This window comes from Anguilla anguilla, chromosome 15 (genome assembly GCF_013347855.1).
Source record: "Anguilla anguilla isolate fAngAng1 chromosome 15, fAngAng1.pri, whole genome shotgun sequence".
Taxonomy (NCBI): Eukaryota; Metazoa; Chordata; class Actinopteri; order Anguilliformes; family Anguillidae; genus Anguilla; species Anguilla anguilla.
Genome location: NC_049215.1, coordinates 6,155,615 through 6,166,796, shown reverse-complemented (window position 1 = coordinate 6,166,796; position 11,182 = coordinate 6,155,615). Strand labels below are relative to the sequence as shown.

General features: G+C 41.9%; 1 protein-coding gene across 1 annotated transcript in view; it reads right to left on the bottom strand.

The window, feature by feature from the left end:
* Positions 1-806: 806 nt before the first annotated feature.
* Positions 807-11,182, bottom strand: part of LOC118214208 (collagen alpha-1(VI) chain-like) — a 29,743-nt gene continuing 19,367 nt past the window's right edge. Inside the window, exons 26-35 of the mRNA XM_035393922.1 lie at positions 8,082-8,147; positions 7,077-7,112; positions 6,760-6,796; positions 6,113-6,121; positions 4,580-4,713; positions 4,360-4,469; positions 3,863-4,049; positions 3,600-3,774; positions 3,057-3,086; positions 807-2,520 (exon numbers count right to left, since the gene is read on the bottom strand). Coding sequence (XP_035249813.1) covers positions 1,919-2,520; positions 3,057-3,086; positions 3,600-3,774; positions 3,863-4,049; positions 4,360-4,469; positions 4,580-4,713; positions 6,113-6,121; positions 6,760-6,796; positions 7,077-7,112; positions 8,082-8,147 — 1,386 coding nt within the window. The 3' untranslated portion in view covers positions 807-1,918. The remainder of the gene's footprint in view (positions 2,521-3,056; positions 3,087-3,599; positions 3,775-3,862; positions 4,050-4,359; positions 4,470-4,579; positions 4,714-6,112; positions 6,122-6,759; positions 6,797-7,076; positions 7,113-8,081; positions 8,148-11,182) is intronic.

Sequence of the window (11,182 nt, the reverse complement as noted above, 5' to 3'; positions counted from 1 at the left end):
ACATGGATGATAGAATGGAAATCTCAATTCGTTTTACTGTATTTCAGGCACTCTCCGATTCATTGTTTATTCAGAATAAGAGGCTTGCTTATATTGTCACCTGGTACTCGCAGTCAGCCAGCATAAAACTTTTTGGAAACATTGAGGAAAACTCTCCAGCTTGTAAGAAGCAATAGCTTATGCAATTCAGCTTTTGTTTCTATGCACTATCCACAGCTTGTGAACTCCCTTGAACTACCATCATCACTGCTAATACTTAAAACAGATGACGTCCATGACATCGAATAACCTAGCCAGACAGTTAGTGCACGTGGCAGTAGGCCAACAACGGACATGTCTCCTGCTAAATAAATGATTGCAGCTTAACTAGACTGGCTATAAAAGGGCAATAGTAGCCACTGCATTTTTGTTGATAATAATTAATATTTAGACCTGCGCATTGGCAATGAGCAGGCTTCTCTTTTACACACACTGTGGCTCATAGCAGTGAGATCCCTGCCTATGTGATCCTTTGGTTCATACATACGCATACCCACTTTTTTTTAAAAAGCCTGTTTCTTGTCATACACGTCAGATGCCTTAAAAGCTGCTCAAGACGACACATTTCAAAAAGGCCGTGCTTTTGACGGTTACAAATTCAGACTCGCAGAGCTCGTTCCGGCCTTGCCACAGTAACGACTCTGTTGGTTTTCTCATTACCGGTCATCCCCTGTGTCTGTGCATGTGAAAGGCATCAACCCAAACCCCTGATGGTGGAGAGCGGACAGACACACACCGCTAAACTGCCACAGGAAACACACCGCTCATCCTGATTGGTGAAGCACCCTTTATTGAAGGAACATTCCCTTACAGTAGCTCTGAGGCTGTAATTGTCTCCAATAGACGAAGAAATCTTTACAAAAACCTAGTGGTAATGTCTTGTTTTTTGAGAGATAGTTGTACTTTCTTTTCCATGACAAAATATATAAAACAAACCAAAAAAATAAACGAAGAAAATAAAAATAAAAAACACAGGAAAGCCTGAGTAGGCTCCACTGGAGACAGCACCACTGGATATAGTTACGTGATATGTAATTCAATGCTAATAAGAAAAATTGAATAAAGCACAATCATTGTTTTTTGCTGTTCATTATTGTAAAAAAAAAAAATGAAAACAGATAAACGGGCAAAGTGTCTTCAACAAATTAAAACTTTGTCAGAGAATAGGTAGGGCAAACATTTGTTTAAGGCAAACAAAGTGATTTAATGCAATTTAACAACAGGTTCTTCTATGGTACAATATTGCTAGCGTCTTTTCCTTGAGCAACAGCGGAATAGCTCAAGGAACCAAAGTGAGAGGGAAAATCCTTACGATGCATAATCCTGGTAAAAGCCTTTTTAATGGGCAGAATCTCCAGTATATCCACATTTGTATAGATCATGTGTGTACAGTGCAGTCAAATAATACCCATACCCTTGCACACAAGTATTATCTTAATCAGTACATTTTTAGGCAGAATTGTACACCACCTGTGTGTTGCTGATAGGAGACAAATATACCAAAGACTGGCGTAACTTCTTGATTCAAAGGCAAACAACTGCAGTTATAGCGATTTTATCCTACGTGGCATGGCTTGCCTTCAAAGTACAAATTTACCCCATGACAAGTAGATGCTCAAATTGACCTGACAAATAATTGAAGCCTATCATTAAGATAAAATGGTAATATAAGATAAGCACCCAAAAATGATCAAGGAGTTTAAAGTATGTATCACAGAAAATCTCTGTGCTGAGTTTGCCTACCACCCTATTCTCAGGTGTAAATCTCTGGTGTAAGTTCTCCTGAGCCCTCCAACCCGCCCCCTGCCCTCTACACTACCCCTCCCCTCCCCTCCCCCCTCCCATTGCTTGCTTGTCGCCCCGCCTGTCTCCAGACCTCTCAATCTAGCGAGACTTTCCGGGACACAGTTTGGTAGAAGACGCCCCTGAGCAGAGACGGGTAGTCGGCGGCCCTGAGGAGGTGGCGCTGTGCGTAGATGACGTCGTACGCCCGGCCCCGGCTGGCCAGGAAGCGCAGGTTGACCTCGTTCACCAGGCTGCCCACGGCCAGCACGTACATCTCCACGCGGGCGTCCTGGGCCTCCCGCACCTTCTTCTCGATGAGGCTCTCCGTCACGCCCTGGGACCGCCCGTCCGAGAAGATCAGCAGCTTCCTCTTCTGGTTCCCGGTGCTTTTGCGCTTGAACTCTTGGATGGCGAAGTCCAGGGCGCCTGTGACGTCCGTGGCGGCGTTCTGGAAAGCGAAGGAGTCGATCTTGCCGGCCACCTCGCTGTAGCTGGAGGTGAATTCGCCCTCTATGGCGGCCTGCCTGCTGTACTGGCCCACCGCCACGCGCACGTTCACGCCGTTGGGCGAGTCCGACGCCAGGAAGCGATCCGCCAGGCGTTTCACGAACGTGCGGGTCACCTCGAAGTTATTGCCGCCCACGCTGGCCGAGCTGTCCATCATTAGGATAATGTCGGTGTCTGCCTTGAAGACGACTGCAGAAGGGAAACGGAGGGGGAAGTACTTATTATGATGCTAACTATCGGAGGGTCTGCTAACCTTTTAAGGTGTAAGATCACAAATATCTGATTAGGATGTTCTTATCCGCATCACTACCGGCAAATTAAAGCAATGGAGATCTAGAACACTGAATTTTAATTTTGGAATGTTCATTCCAGAAAGCCTACTCTTCAAGGGGTTAAGTGAGAAAAGTGTTCAGTCAAATCCACACACAGACTGCTGTGGCAGCTGAAGGAAGATTACAGTCTAATTGTATTATAATGACGGTAATAACGATAAAAGGAAAATGGCAATGGTTATGATAATGATGACAGTGGTGATAATGGTGATGCTAATAGTAATGAAAATACTCATTGTAATAACAATGCTGATAATGAATCCTCCAAAGAGGGGTGCTGCTGGGATTTTTTAAAAGAAGGAATTAGAAGTTGCCATTTCCTGGGTCTAAAATGATTATTTTAACAGATGAGAGGAAACAGTGATCAGAAATTGACATGGATTTAAAACTTACTTGGACATTTGTAATTGGGGGCCTTCTTATCTACAAAAAGCAAAAATAAAGAAAAACACAAATGAAACAACAATCAGTCCTATCAGCAAAGGCTACGCCTAAAGGAAATGCTTAAAGTCTCTTGAGAAAGCCAATAAAAACAAAGAGCTTTAACTGTTTAAAATGCTTTCAAAGACTTGACTGGTTCAGCAACACACAGGATGTGGAGGGAAAAAAACCTTCCACTTCCTGTTTATCCTCAAATTAACCGAAATTTCTATTTGGATTTTTGTGTAAGCTTTTTAGCAATCAAGAGTATTATCATTTAAAAGAAATCTTTGTTATATTTCAAACCAAAGTACTACTAAAACTGTTTTATAATACATTTAAAATAAAATCTGATTCCAGTCAATATGATCGACTCGAGAGAGAGAGAGAGAGAGAGAGAGAGAGAGAGAGAGAGAGAGAGAGAGAGAGAGAGAGAGAGAGAGAGAGAGAGAGAGAGAGAGAGAGAGAGAGAGAGAGAGAGAGAGAGAGAGAGAGAGAACAAGAGGAGGTATATACCTTGGCAGATCTGTGCTGTCAGGTTCTGCAGGAACGTATCATCCAGAAGCTCAGCATAGTTGTTGAGCACAAAAGAGAACCCGGGCTTTCTGAGGTCATTCTGACAAACCATGCCTTCAATCTGCTCCTGATTGGGCACCCTCCCGGTGTAATCTATAACGCCGAGCCCGCCCACCTGTAAGACAACGCAGTGTGAGATTTGGTTTTTTTGGCGCGACGACGCGCTTCTGCGCGAGGAGAGGCGTCCGTTTCCCTTCGCCTACCCGGATCCCCTTGTTGCAGAGCACGTTGAGCGGCACGCTGTCCCTCGTGATGTCCGAGCGGCCGTCGGTCAGGACCAGCACCACGCTGTTCTCCGCCTTGATGCGGCTGATCAGGTTGGTCAGGGAGTACTGCAGGGCCTCTCCCGTGTACGTGGCCTCAGCAAGCCACCTGAAGTCCTTAACAGCTCTGAGTGAACAAACACAACGGTTACCTGTCAAACACTCTATGGTAATCTGTGGGTATCTAGGAAACACTCCATGGTTATTTTGCTTTATTTTCCCATCTTGGAAATTTGCTTGATTCTCCCATGAATTAGTAGCTCCGGAGGACTGTTTCAGAGGCTAACACCTAGGAAGAGATTTTTATGGGAATTTTATTTTTTTTAAATGTGCACTAAAGGTAGGATATATGGAACACTGTCTTTGGATAAATAGACTTAATGCATCAGACAGTGTCTAGTGTAGTGTATACAGGATCGGTCACAAAGGCATCGTACTGTTTGAGCTCTGTGAGGGTGTTGATGTTCTGGTCACCCAGCCGCACCACCTCTTGGGCGTTCTCCCCGCTGTACTGCACCACACCCACCCGTGACTCGTTGGCGCCAAACTGGGAGACAAAATTACATCACAAGGGCCCTCAGTGACTGACCTTGGCCCAGTGGCGAAAGTTCTGTAACATTAAGGTGCCACAGGCAGTTTTTGTGTAATCGGACTCACCCTGACGTGCTGGTCTTTCATCAGTCTGTCGATTACGGTCACGATGAAGTCCTTGGAGAGGGCAAAGTTGGCGGCCCCGATGCTCTCTGAGCTGTCCACGACAAACACAATGTCCACCGGGCCACACTTGCTCTCTAAAAAAACACGGATAGAAGACAAATTTTTCAAAGCCCCCATTCTATTTTAGTATTTTGAAAAATGTTTTACTGCCCAATACTAATTCTAGCAGTGCTGATTTGGTCATGGTTTTTGGTGATAACACCATTTATTTTCCATTCTGCGTCATTCCTTCGTTTATTACGGCCATTGGTTTTTTCTGCGGCTTTTCTTCATTTATTACGGCCATTGGTTTTTTTTATGCGCCTTTTCTTCAGTTATTACGGCCATTACGTTTTTGTAATTTCCTTGATTGAATTATACGCGTGCAAATCTCTTTTTACAGTTTGCACCTGTTGGCTTTCTATTTAAACCTCTAGCTAGCCGATAGATTTTGCTTCAGTGTCACTTACGTTACACGAGAGCCGGTAATCTGTCAAGTGTGGTAAAGGTATAGGATTGTTGTAGCTACAAAGTTAGCACAGCAGTCCTTAGCCTAATGGGTTGTTGGCAGCAAGTTAGTGCCACAACCTAAACTCAGAATTATTCTTTTAGTGTGTTACTTTTTCAGCCTCGGTTCGTTTTTTACCCAGTACGTGGGTTGTTTAGAGCTTTTATTTGGGATACTCTCCCTTAATACGAGTGTTTTTCTTTTCATTCTTTTTCCCGTCATTTTGTCTCTTGAGATTGAGGCCCTGTCCACACGTATACGGATTTTTCTGAAAACGTAGTTTTTTCCCTCCATTTTGGCATCCCTTCCACACGAAAACGGCGTTTTAGGTCACTGAAAACGAAGCTTTTTGAAAACGCCTTCCAAGGTGGAGATTTTTCAAAACTCCGGTTTCTGTCTTGGGTGGACAAGAAAACGGAGCTTTATGAAAACTCTGACGTCAACTCGCGCATCAGTTACCATGGCAATTGGTGTATTGCGCTTCCGGCAATCGTTCTAGCGTTCTCCTGTGGACGGAGTTATTTAAAACGCCGGTCGTGTGGATACGATTTTTTTTTTACGGAGGGGGGAAAACTACGTCGCGTTTGGTCTCCAAAACCCCCACTCCATCACATTTCTGAAACCTCTGGTATTGAATCAGGAGACCACATATCATTTCCCGTCCAGTTGTGACCAATAGCCCTACAGGCTAATGCACAATTGGCTCTTGCATTGGCCGGAGACTGAAAGGCAGATCATATACCATGGACTATATGCACTTCTCCAAAGTGTTGGAGCCAGATTATCACATCACAGTTCACAGGTCAGGTTCACACAGACATGAGCTGGAGGAAGGCACTTCATGTGAAAATGATATGATCCATGCACTAGTTCTGAAGCCTCCATTCTAAAGTTAGAAGATTACATTTGAAGGAACAAAGATACAGTAGTCATTCGTTTAAAAAATGTATTTTCCCATGCATTTCAAACAGGGTAAATGTACTCACCACAGCAAGCTGTTTAAAAAGAAATGAATTGCATTAAAACAATACATGAGTGTGTGTATATATATATATATATATATATATTACACAACAATATTATATAACATTATACACATGATTTAAAGCATTACATTTTAAGTTGGAACTCCTTTGTGGCACAATTTATTGCTTACTGTTGTTTGTTACTCAACTAATTTATTGTTTTAGTAGATAAGTAGTTGTTACTGGTTTTAAAAATACTTGGCCATAACTAAATAAATCTCTTAGCTGCCTGTTGTGAAGTCCATTGCCCTTGAAAAAGAAATTGGGGTTCATAAAGTCCATGTTCTTTTAGCATTCCTGTACAGTCCACTCCCAAGATTATTTGTTTTCAGAGCCCCAAAGGCCTACTGAAAATAAAACATTCTTTCTGCCCACCACAGATGTTAAGCACAGGGTAACACGAATATTTTAATTTCAGCCAATTGGTTGTATTGCTTTTAATAACATTGTACTATGTTTTATCCTACTGTAAAGTGTAATTCATTTTGAAGTTGGAGCAGTTTAAAAAAATGTTCCTTCTGTCCATCCCATTGTGGACATGGTGGGATTTGCTGTAAATGTATTGCGACAAACTATGAAAGTCATGAATAAAGAGAGCCAGTACTTACAGCACATCCTCATGATAATATCCAGGATTTCACATTCCTATCAATCGTGATGAAACGGAGTACAAAGTTACACGCAGCTAACATCATTCACACAGGAAAAAAAAAAAAAACGTTTCATTTTGGTTTTGAGATTATTTTGATAGGCTTAACAAACCTGAAGAATGCATTAATGCAAAAATTAATTTGCAGACCTGTTAAGACTCTAAACTGCTTGGGAACTATCTGCGCTTTATGGGCAGTGTTCAAGTACAGGAGGTGTCAATGTACAGGGGAGTCTTATGGTACAAATGGCTCGATTTAATCATTATCAGGCTTACATCAGCCCCCGAAGGTCCAGGTGGCCCAGGTAGTCCCTAAAAAGCAGAAAAAAACAGGTGGGTTAAGGGGACCGAGAGTCCTACATAATATACAGTTATGATCAACAGTCCTAATGTGGACAGTCATAACTGCAGCATAAAAAAATCAGTACCCAAGTCTTGAGTTCACTCTGTACATTACAATATACCATAAAGAGTATCCTGGAAATCATTGCCTCCCTAAAATTAACCTACGATGGTATGATTTAGGATTCATGTCAATCATATGGTAGATCTCAGTTGTCAAATGTAGGGACCACATAAAATAGTGTCTAAAAAAATGAATCTCGCTCATGATGTGGTTACAGCTTAAGAGGAATGCACCCATTTTCCAAACAACAGGAATTAAACAGATGAACAGGAATTTCTCAACAGAATTAAAGGCGTAAGTCTGAACCAAACTCCTCCTTTTCTTCCTGTCCACAGGATCAAAGTTGGCACATATTTCTGCTGACGCCTGTGTTGCAGAAGTGCTCTCCCTCTGTGGAGGTCATCCAAAGCCAGACCAGACACCAGGAAACTGCAATCCAACTTCAAACCACGCACCACAGGCACATAAATCAAGCGCTCTGTTTACTGGGGAGAGGGCCGAAGACGTATGACCAATTCCTCTGGGAGTAAGATAACATTTAAGAGGGAGGGAGGAAGAGGCTTCTAATTGGTTGGCTTGAAGAATTAAACTTTTTTTCCCCCCCCTTGATATTGTCCTGATATGCGTTTTGTAATAGGGATCTGAAAAGGAAGCAATGCACATTTGAACACTCTACTGGTGCTTAACTATCAAATATAGATTCAGGTTATTGGATACTTGACCTTTGACCAGAGAACACAACAAGCAAGTTTTTTTTTGTCTTCTTTTTGTCATACGGAAACCACGCAGGCTCCATGATTGCATTTTTGCAGGCTGATTTTGTCAACAAAATCCCTTGGCCACGCCCGAATCACAGAGATGCCCCGGTAGCTCACCGGCTTCCCCTCCGGTCCTCTGTGGCCTTTAAGTCCTTTCGGGCCGGGATTTCCAGGCTCGTTGTTCTGCAGGAAAACAGAAACAGCTCACATCTCAAAATGCTCTCCTACTCGCATAAAGACCAGACTACCTCTCTGAAACGTGTCAATAAGTACAGGGTTCATAGGACACCTTGGCCTCCCTGATCTATGCAATTCATCTAATAATTATTTGGTTATAAAACAAAAATACACAACTCAAAAAGGACTTGAGATGTAAATAGATATTACTTTTTTTTTTTTCGCAAATTAACGCAGTCACAGTAATAAACAACTTGGCAGAGAGACCGCAAAGACAAAAAGGTGTAAGCCCTGTAAGTGGTGAGACAGTGTGAAAAAAACATGGAGCAATTATCATGAGGTGACTTTGTTCAAGAGACATTTTTGCACAACTCTTTCCCATACCCTGCTAGTTCCAAAAAGCGACATTCTAATTCTTCATTCCAGCAATAAGTTAGTATTGGACATACAGCACAGCCTTGTCACACTTGTCTTGTAAAGGGTTCAGATGTTTTGACTTGCGACATGAGACTGCTGATTTTGCAGCATTAGGACTACAGCGCTTAAAATAGAAGACGGGAAAGCAGACAGCTGGCAAACACGATTGTCGCCTTAACACAAACTCCATCTTTTATTTTAGCTGTGCAAACTGGCTAAATTGACACTTCAGTTTTTTGGGTGCACCAGTTCTTCCTGGGTCATGCAGGGTTGCCATGCATGTCTACGCTATAATGCCAACCACATGGTCTTTTAATGAGGGGGTTTCCAGACCAAGAATCCCCCCCGTCTTGTGTGCTGTTTAAATTACTTTCAGATTCCTCACTTCACAGGGCTCTGATGTCACAGACAAATAAAGCTCTTCCAAGGAAAAAGGGGGTAGCTCGCAAAGGAATGGTGTCATTATTTGGACTTAAAAATGACCAGATTTAGTTGCCAAATCACTTAAACTCAGTTCAGTCATAGATAAGCAAGGTGCCAAACTAATAAAAACATAACAATAATTCAAAAGAAAATTGAACAAAAAGCACTCCAATTGTCAATGAAACAAATGAGTGGAGCCGAACATGCCTGTAAAAATGTGCAGGTGCTAATTTTAGGTCACCCACCCTACAGGAACACAGCTCTGTCCCTTTCGCTAAGCTACAGAAGTAAAAGAAAAAAAAAAAAGGAGTGACAACTGCAACAATGCAGAACATCTGGCACAGGGGCCTGCAGGGGGCCCTGTCCCATAGACTAGCAGCAGGACCCTGGCCAATGCTTGTATATTGCAGAAGTACAGTTGCCAATGTGGATTAAACGGGACTGGTGTTAAATTATCTGCTGATTTGCAGAGCCCTTTGGAGCCTTGACCACATATTTAATCATCACGGCTAAATCTTTCATTAGAACTGTTTATTTGTTATCCAATCCCACAGAGTCAGAAGATCAAAGTCCCCTAGTCCAGACACACACACACACTTCAATTTGAGAGTATTTACATTCCATATTAGGTGGTCCGTGTATGAAAAAAAGTAATTGGACATAATATGAAACTGAACTGTCATATTTAGTACTTGGTTGCAAATCCATTGCATTCAAAGACTGAAGACCTGAAGTCTACAGTTTTTTTCATGTACTGTTCAGTAAACTCTAACTTAGCAGTTCTTGCGGCTTACCAGAGGTTTGCATCTTGCAGTGAACTCACTGAGGTATTCTTCTGTCATCCATTGGTCTTCCGTGGCCTACCAGGTTGTTTGCTATTGCTGAATTGTATTGTGCGTTCTTGCTTCCTAACAATGTATCAATCAATTGATTTTGAATGATGCAAAGACACACAGTTGCCCAAGAATCAAGTGAGCAGGCAGTTGTCAAATTATTTTTTGTTCCCTATAATGGGGGAGACTATTTATAAACGGGGCTATAATTCCTACACAGATCACCCTAAAAGGATGTAAACACCCTCAAATTAAAGATGACAGCCTGCACTTTATGATATTCATTGTTTTATTTCAAATCAAATGTGCTGAAGAACAGAAAAAAAAAAACACAAATTGTATCGCTGTCCCAATACTTTTGCATTTACAGTTTAATACATTTAAATTGGGTATATATACACATTGTTTTTATAGGCACAATGTTTCTATTTTTGTATTTATATCTCTGTCACTACCACAAATATGTTGGCCCACCTAGGTAATAAACGGCAGCCATTTTTGACTTTGTCAGAACACCAGGTGAACTCCATATTCTTGTGAGTAGGCATTCTGGCTTAGACAGCACCTCCTACAGTACTGTGTCCTCAAGAACAGAACCTCCAGGCTGCCATACAGAGCTATACTGAATGTTTAGCTCAGTATCACAAAGCAGAAGAGCCCCTCCCCATCACCATACAATCATTCAGCTTACTTTATGTGAGGCAAATGTATTCAACAGTGGCATTTTTAAAGGAGTACCATGGTGGTTGAACGTGACACTTCCCAGTTGTCTTCAGGCAACAACAAAACAAATGTGCATAATTTTATTATTCTTCAGTCATTTCAATGTACTTAAAAACGTATTTTTCTAAGCCTAAATTTCCCACGATAAAAATTCACCCGAACCGTCTGGGCGTGGTAATGAGAACTGTCAGTTAGCTATGATTGACAGACCGTGCCCCGTTACCATAGCTACTCTCATGATACGCGCTCTCTTTGGGAGACTGAATTTTCACAAGCTAGCTAGCTTAGTAGGCCTAGTATATCAAGTATCGGTAGATAGCTAAGGTAAGGACGTTGACTTATATCCAATTATAATTTTTGCTATCTAGCTAGCCAAGTTAAGATAAAAGCACAACTCTAACGTCCTCATAAAAGCAAACTAGCAAGCTAACGTTATCGATAACATTGCCTTATGAAAGCAAACCTCCTAGCTAACGTTAGCTAGCTAGCTAAATGAATATAACCAGAAATAATCTAAAGGCACTCTAATTTAAGTGAACCTAACGTTAGTCAAATATTTGCATTGTCTGAACAGCAGAACGGTGTGTCCTGTCAGATTTCTTTACGGGGCGTGGAAATGGGAGTGGTTACTGTATTCGTGACGTA